At 63.9% G+C, this 14,515-nt stretch overlaps 1 protein-coding gene across 1 annotated transcript in view; it reads right to left on the bottom strand.

Moving 5' to 3' along the window:
• cds2 (CDP-diacylglycerol synthase (phosphatidate cytidylyltransferase) 2) overlaps nucleotides 1–14,269 on the bottom strand; it is a 38,525-nt gene extending 24,256 nt beyond the window's left edge. Inside the window, exon 1 of the mRNA XM_072485626.1 lies at nucleotides 14,069–14,269. Within this exon, the coding sequence (XP_072341727.1) occupies nucleotides 14,069–14,122 (54 nt within the window). The 5' untranslated portion in view covers nucleotides 14,123–14,269. The remainder of the gene's footprint in view (nucleotides 1–14,068) is intronic.
• Nucleotides 14,270–14,515: the final 246 nt, after the last annotated feature.

Below are 14,515 nucleotides of genomic sequence, written 5' to 3'. Positions count from 1 at the left end.
ATCAGGATTCACCACCACTGCCAACTATCAGGATTCACCACCACTGCCAACTATCAGGATTCACCACCACTGCCAACTATCAGGATTCACCTGAGGAAGGAGCAGCGCTCCGAAAGCTAGTGATTTGAAACAAACCTGTTGGACTTTAACCTGGTGTTGTAAGGCTTCTTACTGTGCCCACCCCAGTCCCAACGCCGGCATCTCCACATCACGGGCAACTGTCCATTCAGGAGGAGCTCGACGTTCCCTACATTGCTGTTCCTTTCTCCGGCACTGATCTCACGCCTGCCCAGATCGGTTACAATTATCTGACTTGTATTCTGACTGGTATGACGCCAAGAACTGACAAGACCCAACAATCACCAGTTAAACTAGTTGAGGAAGGGGTACAGATCGCCCTTCCCGTAAATGCAGGAGAGAAGATAAACTTTAACAGCTTCTTGCTGGGCATGCCGTGTCACCAATGGCATCATCTGACCTGGGCGCTGTGTGTCCATGGTCAGCGTCAGTCAACAGGCGGTTTGGAATGGTGGACAGTGTGACAGCCAAGATTGGTTTGTCCTCGTCCAAAGTCCACACAGTGACACCCTCCAGCAAGGGGCACTGCATTGAGCATGCAATGAACCTCTGGTCAGCCGGTCCCTTGGGCACAATGCCCTGCCGAGTGTGCCTGTGTCAGTCACGGCTGTCACGCGGACAACACAGGTATTTCAGACGTTTTTGACAAGGCAGGGAAACCTCTGCGGTGACCTCTCCGGGCCTCTCAACAGAGTCCACTGCCAGTTATCGGACGTAGAGCCGACACAACACATTTCCATCGGGGGCCTATGCAAGATTCCCAAAGAAATGAGGCACCACAGAAATTCAGGAGACAACACATGGATATTCAAAATAAACCCACAAGGATGGAGGTCAGTGCGTCAGCTTTGGAACTGTCGAAGCCTCACAACCCCTCTCTCCTCCCGAAAGGTCCCACAAAAGCTACCGCAATCACCGGACCCTCCCAGGTAATGCCCCATGGCTCCATGCCAGATTGGGGTATTTTAGCACGTCAGGAGGGGCTCTCTCAGGAGAAAGTGATGTTTCTCCTCTCCATTTCTGATCTGCCTCCCAACCCGCGTTTCCGCTGCCGGCTCGGCAATTCCACACAAGCCGGCTGAACTCATGCCGGCAACGTGAGGTGGCAGTCGATCAGGGCCGGGCAGTATCCTCCCGGCAACGTGAGGTGGCAGTCGATCAGGGCCGGGCAGTATCCTCCCGGCAACGTGAGGTGGCAGTCGATCAGGGCCGGGCAGTATCCTCCCGGCAACGTGAGGTGGCAGTCGATCAGGGCCGGGCAGTATCCTCCCGGCAACGTGAGGTGGCAGTCGATCAGGGCCGGGCAGTATCCTCCCGGCAACGTGAGGTGGCAGTCGATCAGGGCCGGGCAGTATCCTCCCGGCAACGTGAGGTGGCAGTCGATCAGGGCCGGGCAGTATCCTCCCTCACGCTGTACTGCTGACAGCCAGACTGCTCAATCTCCAATCGGAAGACGCAAGCTTTTCTGGTCAACTTCAAGCAACAACATTCGGGCCAACGTGATTTGGTGTATATTCCAAATACTGTTGCCCTGTTGTTCCAGATGAGGAAACTAAATCATGCCTGGGGTGAAAGCAGATGATAATTACGCAAAAAACGTGATCAGATAATTCAGTCAGAAATTGAGCCCATCATTTCCTCTCCATTCAATGTCTGTTCAGTGTTCGATTACGGACCGATGAATGTGCAGAATGCAAGCCTGTTGCTGATAGACGAGATCGCCCCCCTCCCCTACAGTCTCCTGGCTTACGACCTTCCATCCAGCCAGTGAGTCGAGTGACCCGTAGCAGATTTTCGGGCATTGGAGGGTGCAAGAGCTAAATGCGATCTCGCCCCCAGCCAGCAGTGAAAGCGGCCAGCTGTCTGAGCAGGTGAAAATGTGATGTTCCCCAATCCCACGCAAACAGAAAGAACCGTGCTTCAATCAGCTCTGACTGACCGAGTCAGCGGACGGTGGGTTCAAGTCCCACCCACTCCAGAGCCAAGAATCTAAAGTGGCCCTCTGGTGCTGGGGGAGTGCTGCAGATCTTAAAGCAAGACCACAGCTGTCTCCTGTGGTGGAGGTTAAAGATCCAAGGGCACCGTTGTGAAGAGAAGGGGAATTATCCCCAGTCAATGCTCCAAGGGTGATTGAGCCAGCCTGAATGAGATGGGGTGCGTGTCCGAGGAGCCCTCTCCACACACTCCCGAGATCAACCTGGAAAACCGGTTTAGCCACGCCTCTTCCACAAACTCTCCCCACCCTCTGGGTAATCTGTGAATGATCGGTTCAGCCCGTCCTTCTGCTGTTCCTGCTCCTTGGCAAGTCACGTCTTGTCATAGTCAGCCACCGTGGTCTGTTATTAACTCTCAGTCGGCTGCTGTTCCACACAAAGCGCACTGTCACCTCGAGGCAATTATCAGCACCACTGATTACTACCCAAGCTTTCAAACAATGGGAAGGCAGCAGCTCTCTGCATTAACCTCAGTTTCCCCCAAGATCCACTTCTCATTCTGCACACAAGGCAAAACAAACTCTCCGTCTGACCTGGGAGGGAAAAAAAAAATAGAAACCATCCTTGCAAAGGGTTGGGCGTACAGGACAGACGTACAACGTGTGAACCATTCCTTGTTCAAATGAAAGTGAAGTTCGGCATGTACCAGACACTTCCTCAACATTTAGCTCGTGCAATTGAAAACGTTGTCCTGTTAGTCACTCTGAACTCATCCTTCCCCGATGATTCATAACTGACCAGAGGGACGGTCTCCTGAAACATCCGGTTAGATGGTACCCAATACCACACACTCCATCAAACATGCCCTATAAACACAGTGGTGACAATGGAATGGAATAATGTCACAGGAGACGGTCCATTCAGCGCCCCCCACCCCCCCCGGCCTTGCTCTGCCGTTCAATTCAATCCACTTACTTCGTACATTGGCCGAACCGACAAAGATCGAGCAATCTCCGTCCACAATTTCAAATTGAGCTCCAGCCTCGGCATCCAACTGTGGGGAAAGACTTGCCGATCTCCACAACCCTCTGCGTGAAGAGCTGGTTCCTGACCTTACCCCTGCATCAAAGTGAGAGATTCGCCTCGCCAAAGGAAACAGTTTCTTCCCCCCCATCAGACTGCGCTCTCATTGTCAGCCTGTCAACATCTTGACTCAATGGAATCCAGGCCTGGTGTGAACAAGCTCGGAATTTAGCCTGCTCTCGTTTCACCTTCGTCTTCTTGCCTCCTGCAGGTTTTTTTTTTGTCGGGAAAGTCGGTGACTGCGAACATGATCCCAGCTGCATGACATGTCTCTTTGGAACAGCGGATAGTCAATTAACATTTTAATTAACGATCCAACCCCCCCCCCCCCCTTCAGTTCGGTCTGAATGCAATTTTCTTTCCCAACTGTCCAGTGTTCAAAATGGGAAAGAAAAAACTAAAGAGATTCTCTTCAAAAGCAGATGACGGAAATTCATCAAGGCTGGATTCTTTCTCAGTTCCTATTCAGCGGAACGCAAAGTGGGAAGAGGGGGGGATTGGAAACCAAGACTCGGATTGATGCTCATTGCATGGGATTCATCTCTTTTTTAAAAAAGCAACCAATCAATTTTGAATTAGGATGTGGCTGACTAAAATAACAGAGCAGAAAGCGTAATGAGAACAGGCAAGAGAATGGTTCCAAGAAAATAGTGCTTGGATTCTTTCAACAGCCCGAACATTTCGGCCAGAGAACATGGGAGATTTTCCCACAGGTGCATACGTAGCAGACACAGCACAACCACACATCCTCGAACAATTAAAAAAGATCACATCACGTCCAGACACAGTCTTGTGGCAGAGAGCAGCTCATGCATGACCACCCGAACTTGGAAATTCAGCGTCGAGATGGAATGGAAGAGGAAAGAGGACCGAGGAGGCAGATACACAAAGAGTAAAGGAGGTCGCTTTGTTTCCAGAGGGACAAATTGATAAGCAGGTGAGTTAGGGTCAGAGTTTCTGGACCAAAGGTTCTGTGCGCTGTTCTGATCTCCGCATAATCGAAGAACGAAGCCACAGTGGAAAGGGAACACACATCTGAAAATAAAGTGATCAGGGTGCAACTCACCACTCTCAAAGAAAAGACTGAGGTGACCTGTCAGATGTCGATCAGGTTGTGAATCAACTTGACTGGGCAGATGTCAAGAGGGTGTTCCTACTTGTGGGGGCTGGCCAGAGTGAGGGGGCCACAAATCTACATTCACAAGGGAACGGCAGCACAACACTTTCCTCAAGACCCGAGACAACTCTCAAACAAATGAAACCTTCCAAACTGCTGCCGACATGTGACAAGTTCAATTCCTGAAATTGACCAAAGCCTCCGCCTGCCCAGGCACGTCCCAGATACACACCTCGGCCAACCAGACACGGTCTGCATCCACAAGACGAATTTCCAGATACTCCTGAAGGCGTCCACACAGGATGGCATGGGCGACCTCACATTGTCAGACAGTGGGTGGCACGTGTAACCAAGGCCTTTGCGGATCCAGGGTCGGCTGTGGTATGGCTGTACCGCCTGGGGCTTGGGGTGTGTGTATGTGTCTGGGGGGGGAAGAAGAGTGATGGGTCTGGGTGCAGGATGTGTTTGGGATTGGGGTGGGATTTTGGGGTGCCTTTGCAGGTGAAGGGGGTGACGATGAGCGGTCTGGGTGTGGAGGGGAAGGGAGGATATGTCTGGGTTGAAGAGTGTTCGAGAGGGGGGGCTGGAATCGGGGGAAATATCCTTGGGGGGGGGGGGGAGCTGTATAATAATAATCACTTATTATCACAAGTAGGCTTCAATGAAGTTACTGTGAAAAGCCCCTAGTCGCCACATTCCGGCGCCTGTTCGGGGAGGCTGGTTCGGGAATTGAACCGTGCTGCTGGCTGTGTTCTGCATTACAGCCCCTATTGGGGGGAGAGGGTGCGTGATGATGTTTGTGTGGCATGGATCGCACCAGACGTGAGAGGAGGGGGGGGGGGTAACCAAACAACACACTGAAATATTCCACTCCCACACCCACACAATTACCGCCCCAATTCCCCAAAATTACCACCCCCCCAATTCCTCCCTCCACCCAGTTCCCCAAATTACTCCCCGTCCCCCATCAATCACCCCCCTCCCCCATCAATCACCCCCCTCCCCCATCAATCACCCCCCTCCCCCATCAATCACCCCCCTCCCCCATCAATCACCCCCCTCCCCCCCAATCACCCCCTCCCCCCCACCCAATCAATCACCCCCCTCCCCCCCAATCACCCCCCCTCCCCCCACCCAATCAATCACCCCCCTCCCCCCACCCAATCAATCACCCCCCTCCCCCCACCCAATCACCCCCCTCCCCCCACCCAATCAATCACCCCCCTCCCCCATCAATCACCCCCCTCCCCCATCAATCACCCCCCTCCCCCATCAATCACCCCCCTCCCCCATCAATCACCCCCCTCCCCCATCAATCACCCCCCTCCCCCATCAATCACCCCCCTCCCCCATCAATCACCCCCCTCCCCCCCAATCACCCCCTCCCCCCCACCCAATCAATCACCCCCCTCCCCCCCAATCACCCCCCTCCCCCTCCCCATCAATCACCCCCCTCCCCCCCTCCCCCCCACCCAATCAATCACCCCCCTCCCCCCACCCAATTAATCACCCCCCTCCCCCACCCAATCAATCACCCCCCTCTCCCCCCACCCAATCAATCACCCCCCTCCCCATCAATCACCCCCTCCATCAATCACCCCCCCCCCATCAATCACCTCCCTCCCCCATCAATCACCCCCCCCACCCAATCAGTCCCCTCCCCCTCCCCCCACCCAATCAATCCCCTCCCCCTCCACCCAATCAATCACCACCCCCTCCCCACCCACCCACCCAATCAATCCCCACCCACCCAATCACACCCCCCTCCCCAATCAATCACCCCCCTCCCCCACCCAATCAATCACCCCCCTCTCCCCCCACCCAATCAATCACCCCCCTCCCCATCAATCACCCCCTCCATCAATCACCCCCCTCCCCCATCAATCACCCCCCTCCCCCATCAATCACCTCCCTCCCCCATCAATCACCCCCCCCACCCAATCAGTCCCCTCCCCCTCCCCCCACCCAATCAATCCCCTCCCCCTCCACCCAATCAATCACCACCCCCTCCCCACCCACCCAATCCCCACCCACCCAATCACACCCCCCTCCCCAATCAAATACCCCCTTCCCCCCCCACCCAATCAATCACACCCCCTCCCCCCCACCCAATCAATCCCTCCCCCCCACCCAATCAATCCCCCCTCCCCCCCACCCAATCAATCCCCCCTCCCCCGCACCCAATTACCCCCTCCCCCCCACCCAATCAATCCCCTCCCCCTCCACCCAATCAATCACCACCCCCTCCCCACCCACCCACCCAATCAATCCCCACCCACCCAATCACACCCCCTCCCCAATCAATTACCCCCTTCCCCCCCAACCAATCAATCACACCCCCTCCCCCCCACCCAATCAATCCCTCCCCCCCACCCAATCAATCCCCCCCTCCCCCCCACCCAATCAATCCCCCCTTCCCCCCACCCAATTACCCCCTCCCCCCCACCCAATTACCCCCTCCCCCCCCACCCAATCAATCCCCCCCTCCCAATCAATCACACACCCCTCCCCGCCCACCCAATCAATCACACCCCCCTCCCAGCCCACCCAATCAATCCCTCCCCCCCACCCAATCAATCACACCCCCTCCCCCCCACCCAATCAATCCCCCCTCCCCCCCACCCAATCAATCCCCCCCTCCCCCCCCACCCAATCAATCCCTCCCCCCACCCACCCAATCAATCCCCCCCTCCCTCCCACCCAATCAATCCCCCCTCCCCCCCACCCAATCCCCCCTCCCCCCCACCCAATCCCCCCTCCCCCAATCAATCACACCCCCTCCCCCCCACCCAATCAATCCCCCCTCCCCCCCACCCAATCAATCACCCCCTCCCCCCCCACCCAATCAACCCCTCCCCCCACCCAATCAACCCCTCCCCCCACCCAATCAACCCCTCCCCCCACCCAATCAATCCCCTCCCCCAATCAATCCCCCCTCCCCCCCACCCAATCAACCCCTCCCCCCACCCAATCAATCCCCCCTCCCCCCACCCAATCAACCCCCTCCCCCAATCAATCCCCCCTCCCCCCCACCCAATCAACCCCTCCCCCCACCCAATCACCCCCTCCCCCCACCCAATCAATCCCTCCCCCCCACCCAATCAATCCCCCCCTCCCCCCACCCAATGAACCCCTCCCCCCCACCCAATCAATCCCCCCTCCCCCCCACCAATCATTCCCCTCCCCCAATCAATCCCCCCTCCCCCACCCAATCAACCCCTCCCCCCACCCAATCAATCCCCCCTCCCCACCCAATCAACCCCCTCCCCCAATCAATCCCCCCTCCCCCCCACCCAATTACCCCCCCCCACCCAATCAATCCCCCCCTCCCCCCCCACCCAATCAATCACACCCCCTCCCCGCCCACCCAATCAATCACACCCCCCTCCCCGCCCACCCAATCAATCCCCCCCCCCACCCAATCAATCACACCCCTCCCCCCACCCAATCAATCCCCCCTCCCCCACCCAATCAATCCCTCCCCCCCCACCCAATCAATCCCCCCCCTCCCCCCCACCCAACAATCCCTCCCCCCCACCCACCCAATCAACCCCTCCCCCCCACCCAATCAACCCCTCCCCCCACCCAATCAATCCCCCCTCCCCCCACCCAATCAATCCCCCTCCCCCCACCCAATCCAATCCCCCCTCCCCCCCACCCAATCCCCCCACCCCCCCACCCAATCAACCCCTCCCCCCACCCAATCAATCCCCCCCTCCCCCAAACCCAATCCCCCCTCCCCCCACCCAATCAACCCCTCCCCTCCCCCCAATCAATCCCCCCCTCCCCCCACCCAATCAACCCCTCCCCCCCACCCATCAATCCCTCCCCCCCCACCCAATCAATCCCTCCCCCCCACCCAATCAATCCCCCTCCCCCACCCAATCAATCCCTCCTCCCCCCCCCTCCCCCCACCCAATCAATCCCCCCTCCCCCACCCAATCATCCCTCCTCCCCCCCACCCAATCAACCCCCCCTCCCCCCAATCAATCCCCCCTCCCCCCCACCCAATCAACCCCTCCCCCCACCCAATCCCCCCTCCCCCCCACCCAATCAACCCTCCCCCCACCCAATCAACCCCTCCCCCCACCCAATCAATCCCCCTCCCCCACCCAACCAATCCCCCCTCCCCCCACCCATCCCCCCTCCCCCCCACCCAATCCCCCCCTCCCCCCACCCAATCCCCCCTCCCCCCCACCCAATCAATCCCCCCTCCCCCCACCCAATCAATCCCCCCCTCCCCCCACCAATCAATCCCCCCTTCCCCCACCCAATTACCCCCCTCCCCCCCACCCAATCAATCCCCCCCTCCCAATCAATCACACCCCCCTCCCCGCCCACCCGAATCAATCACACCCCCCTCCCAGCCCACCCAATCAATCCCTCCCCCCCACCCAATCAATCACACCCCCTCCCCCCACCCAATCAATCCCCCCTCCCCCCCACCCAATCAATCCCCCCTCCCCCCCACCCAATCAATCCCTCCCCCCACCCACCCAATCAATCCCCCCCTCCCTCCCACCCAATCAATCCCCCTCCCCCCACCCAATCCCCCCTCCCCCCACCCAATCCCCCCTCCCCCAATCAATCACACACCCCCTCCCCCCCACCCAATCAATCCCCCTCCCCCCCACCCAATCAATCCCCCCTCCCAATCAATCACCCCTCCCCCCCCACCCAATCAACCCCTCCCCCCACCCAATCAATCCCCTCCCCCAATCAATCCCCCCTCCCCCCCACCCAATCAACCCCTCCCCCCACCCAACAATCCCCCCTCCCCCCCACCCAATCAACCCCCTCCCCCAATCAATCCCCCTCCCCCCACCCAATCAACCCTCCCCCACCCAATCAACCCTCCCCCACCCAATCAATCCCCCCTCCCCCAAACCCAATCACCCCCTCCCCCCACCCAATCAATCCTCCCCCCCACCCAATCAATCCCCCCTCCCCCACCCAATGAACCCCTCCCCCCCACCCAATCAATTCCCCCCTCCCCCCCACCCAATCATTCCCTCCCCCAATCAATCCCCCTCCCCCCCACCCAATCAATCCCCCCTCCCCCACCCAATCAACCCCCTCCCCCAATCAATCCCCCCTCCCCCCCACCCAATTACCCCCCCCACCCAATCAATCCCCCCTCCCCCCCACCCAATCAATCACACCCCCTCCCCCCACCCAATCAATCACACCCCCCTCCCCGCCCACCCAATCAATCCCTCCCCCCACCCAATCAATCACACCCCCTCCCCCCACCCAATCAATCCCCCCCTCCCCCCCACCCAATCAATCCCTCCCCCCCACCCCACCCAATCAATCCCTCCCCCCACCCACCCAATCAATCCCCCCTCCCCCCCACCCAATCAACCCCTCCCCCCACCCAATCAATCCCCCTCCCCCCCACCCAATCAATCCCCCCTCCCCCCACCCAATCAACCCCCCCTCCCCCCCACCCAATCAACCCCCCCTCCCCCCCACCCAATCAACCCCTCCCCCCCACCCAATCAATCACCCCTCCCCCCCACCCAATCAATCCCCCCTCCCCCCACCCAATCAACCCTCCCCTCCCCCCAATCAATCCCCCCTCCCCCCCACCCAATCAACCCCTCCCCCCCCACCCAATCAATCCCTCCCCCCCACCCAATCAATCCCTCCCCCCCACCCAATCAATCCCTCCCCCCCACCCAATCAATCCCCCCTCCCCCACCCAATCAATCCCCCTCCCCCCACCCAATCAATCCCCCTCCCCCCCACCCAATCAACCCCCCCTCCCCCCACCCAATCACCCCCCTCCCCCCCACCCAATCAACCCCTCCCCCCCACCCAATCAACCCCTCCCCCCCACCCAATCAATCCCCCCCACCCAACCAATCCCCCCTCCTCCCCCCCACCCAACCAATCCCCCCTCCTCCCCCCCACCCAACCAATCCCCCCTCCTCCCCCCCACCCAACCAATCCCCCCTCCTCCCCCCCACCCAACCAATCCCCCCTCCTCCCCCCCACCCAACCAATCCCCCCTCCTCCCCCCCACCCAACCCCCCCTCCCACCCAACCAATCCCCCCTCCTCCCCCCCACCCAATCCCCCCCTCCTCCCCCCCACCCAACCCCCCCTCCCCCCCCCCACCCAACCCCCCCTCCCCCCCCCACCCAACCCCCCCTCCCCCCCCCCCACCCAACCCCCCCTCCCCCCCCCCCACCCAATCCCCCCTCCTCCCCCCCACCCAACCCCCCTCCCCCCCCCACCCAATCCCCCTCCTCCCCCCCCCCACCCAACCCCCCCTCCCCCCCCCCCACCCAATCCCCCCTCCCCCCCCCCCCACCCAATCCCCCCTCCTCCCCCCACCCAACCCCCCCTCCCCCCCCCCACCCAATCCCCCTCCTCCCCCCCACCCAATCCCCCTCCTCCCCCCCACCCAATCCCCCTCCTCCCCCCCACCCAACCCACCCAATCCCCCCCTCCCCCCCACCCACCAATCCCCCCCTCCCCCCCACCCACCCAATCCCCCCTCCCCCCCACCCACCCAATCCCCCCCTCCCCCCCACCCAATCCCCCCCTCCCCCCACCCACCCAATCCCCCCTCCCCCAATCCCCCCTCCCCCCACCCACCCAATCCCCCTCCTCCCCCCCCCCAATCCCCCTCCTCCCCCCCCCCACCCAATCCCCCCTCCTCCCCCCCACCCAACCCACCCAATCCCCCTCCTCCCCCCCCCACCCAATCCCCCCTCCTCCCCCCCACCCAACCCACCCAATCCCCCCCTCCCCCCCCCCCACCCAATCCCCCCCTCCCCCCCCCCACCCAATCCCCCCTCCCCCCCCCCACCCAATCCCCCCCTCCCCCCCCCCACCCAATCCCCCCCTCCCCCCCCACCCAATCCCCCCCTCCCCCCCACCCAATCCCCCCCTCCCCCCCACCCAATCCCCCCCTCCCCCCCACCCACCCAATCCCCCCCCCACCCAATCCCCCCTCCCCCCACCCACCCAATCCCCCCCTCCCCCCACCCACCCAATCCCCCCCTCCCCCCCACCCACCCCAATCCCCCCTCCCCCCCAATCCCCCCCTCCCCCCCACCCACCCAATCCCCCCTCCCCCCCACCCCCAATCCCCCCCTCCCCCCCACCCACCCAATCCCCCTCCCCCCCCACCCAACCCACCCAATCCCCCCCTCCTCCCCCCCACCCAACCCACCCAATCCCCCCTCCTCCCCCCCACCCAACCCACCCAATCCCCCTCCTCCCCCCCCCCACCCAATCCCCCCTCCTCCCCCCCACCCAACCCACCCAATCCCCCCCTCCCCCCCACCCACCCAATCCCCCTCCTCCCCCCCCCCACCCAATCCCCCCTCCTCCCCCCCACCCAACCCACCCAATCCCCCTCCTCCCCCCCCCACCCAATCCCCCCTCCTCCCCCCCACCCAACCCACCCAATCCCCCCCTCCCCCCCCCCACCCAATCCCCCCCTCCCCCCCCCCACCCAATCCCCCCCTCCCCCCCACCCAATCCCCCCTCCCCCCCACCCAATCCCCCCCTCCCCCCCACCCAATCCCCCCCTCCCCCCCACCCACCCAATCCCCCCCTCCCCCCCACCCACCCAATCCCCCCCTCCCCCCACCCACCCAATCCCCCCCTCCCCCCCACCCACCCAATCCCCCCCTCCCCCCACCCACCCAATCCCCCCTCCCCCCACCCACCCAATCCCCCTCCCCCCCTCCCCCCTCCCCCCAATCCCCCCCTCCCCCCCTCCCCCCAATCCCCCCTCCCCCCCACCCACCCAATCCCCCCTCCTCCCCCCCACCCAACCCACCCAATCCCCCCTCCTCCCCCCCACCCAACCCACCCAATCCCCCCTCCTCCCCCCCACCCAACCCACCCAATCCCCCCTCCTCCCCCCCACCCAACCCACCCAATCCCCCCCCCCACCCACCCAATCCCCCCCTTCCCCCCCACCCACCCAATCCCCCCCTTCCCCCCCACCCACCCAATCCCCCCCTCCCCCCCACCCACCCAATCCCCCCCTCCCCCCCACCCACCCAATCCCCCCCTCCCCCCCACCCACCCAATCCCCCCCTCCCCCCCACCCACCCAATCCCCCCTCCCCCCCACCCACCCAATCCCCCCTCCCCCCCACCCACCCAATCCCCCCCTCCCCCCCACCCACCCAATCCCCCCCTCCCCCCCAATCCCCCCTCCCCCCCACCCAAACCCCCCTCCCCCCCCACCCAAACCCCCCTCCCCCCCACCCACCCAATCCCCCCTCCTCCCCCCACCCAACCCACCCAATCCCCCCTCTCCCCCCCACCCAACCCACCCAATCCCCCCTCCTCCCCCCACCCAACCCACCCAATCCCCCCTCCTCCCCCCCACCCAACCCACCCAATCCCCCCTCCTCCCCCCCACCCAACCCACCCAATTCCCCTCCTCCCCCCCCCACCCAATCCCCCCTCCTCCCCCCCACCCAACCCACCCAATCCCCCCCTCCCCCCCACCCACCCAATCCCCCCCTCCCCCCCACCCACCCAATCCCCCCTCCTCCCCCCCACCCAACCCACCCAATCCCCCCTCCTCCCCCCACCCGACCCACCCAATCCCCCCTCCTCCCCCCCACCCGACCCACCCAATCCCCCCTCCTCCCCCCCACCCGACCCACCCAATCCCCCTCCTCCCCCCCCCACCCAATCCCCCCTCCTCCCCCCCCCCCACCCACCCAATCCCCCCCTTCCCCCCCACCCACCCAATCCCCCCTTCCCCCACCCACCCAATCCCCCCCTCCCCCCACCCACCCAATCCCCCCTCCCCCCCACCCACCCAATCCCCCCCTCCCCCCACCCACCCAATCCCCCCCTCCCCCCCACCCACCCAATCCCCCCTCCCCCCCACCCACCCAATCCCCCCTCCCCCCCACCCACCCAATCCCCCCCTCCCCCCCACCCACCCAATCCCCCCCTCCCCCCCAATCCCCCCTCCCCCCCAATCCCCCCTCCCCCCCACCCACCCAATCCCCCCCTCCCCCCCAATCCCCCCTCCCCCCCAATCCCCCCCTCCCCCCACCCCCCCAATCCCCCCGCCCCCCCACCCCCCCAATCCCCCCCGCCCCCCCACCCCCCCACCCAAACCCCCCCTCCCCCCCACCCAAACCCCCCCCTCCCCCCCACCCAAACCCCCCCCTCCCCCCCACCCAATCAACCCCTCCCCCCCCACCCAAACCCCCCCTCCCCCCCCACCCAAACCCCCCCTCCCCCCCCACCCAAACCCCCCCTCCCCCCCCACCCAAACCCCCCCTCCCCCCCCACCCAAACCCCCCCTCCCCCCCCACCCAAACCCCCCCTCCCCCCCCACCCAAACCCCCCCTCCCCCCCACCCAAACCCCCCCTCCCCCCCCACCCAAACCCCCCCTCCCCCCCCACCCAAACCCCCCCTCCCCCCCCACCCAAACCCCCCCTCCCCCCCCACCCAAACCCCCCCTCCCCCCCCACCCAAACCCCCCCTCCCCCCCCACCCAAACCCCCCCTCCCCCCCCACCCAAACCCCCCCTCCCCCCCCACCCAAACCCCCCCTCCCCCCCCACCCAAACCCCCCCTCCCCCCCCACCCAAACCCCCCCTCCCCCCCCACCCAAACCCCCCCTCCCCCCCCACCCAAACCCCCCCCTCCCCCCCCACCCAATCAATCCCCCCCTCCCCCCCCACCCAATCAATCCCTCCCCCCCACCCAATCAATCCCCCCCTCCCCCCCACCCAATCAATCCCCCCCTCCCCCCCTCCCCCCCCACCCAATCACCCCCCCTCATCAATTATCCCCCTGCCCCCCTCCCTTTAATTAAAGGCGGTGGGCCGGGTTGGGCCGACCCTTTCGCCCCCTCACCCGCTCGTCGAGCGACTCCTCCTCCTCGTGGCCGCGGCGCCTGAGCTCGGTCATGGCGGCCGCTCTTCCTCCTGCCCGCGCTGGGATGGGGCTGGACACCGGGGGAGTGAGAGGAGAGACGCTCCGGTTCCCCGCCGCCGCCGCCGCTCTGCAACGGCCGCTTGACGCCCCGCCGCCCTCTGCACGCGAGATGTCCCCGGCGCCGCTCCTCCGGCCGCCAGGAGGCAGTGGAGGCCCCACCGCCGGCAGCAACAGCAGCAAAGACTTCTCCACAACACCGCGGCTGACGTAGCGCCGCAGCCTGTGGCTTAGCGGGTAGAGCGCCGGCCTCTGAGCCGGAGCTTGCGGGTTCGAATCCCGAACCCCCGAGGTGCATTCATTAGGGTCGCTGTAGACTTTTGGAGCGGCTGAAGGAGAGACCCTTCGGCCCATCGTGTCTCTGCCATA

This window comes from Scyliorhinus torazame, chromosome 20 (genome assembly GCF_047496885.1).
Source record: "Scyliorhinus torazame isolate Kashiwa2021f chromosome 20, sScyTor2.1, whole genome shotgun sequence".
In the NCBI taxonomy this organism is placed as follows: Eukaryota; Metazoa; Chordata; class Chondrichthyes; order Carcharhiniformes; family Scyliorhinidae; genus Scyliorhinus; species Scyliorhinus torazame.
The sequence above is the reverse complement of the archived record's forward strand: the minus strand, read 5'-3'. Positions and strand labels throughout refer to the sequence as shown.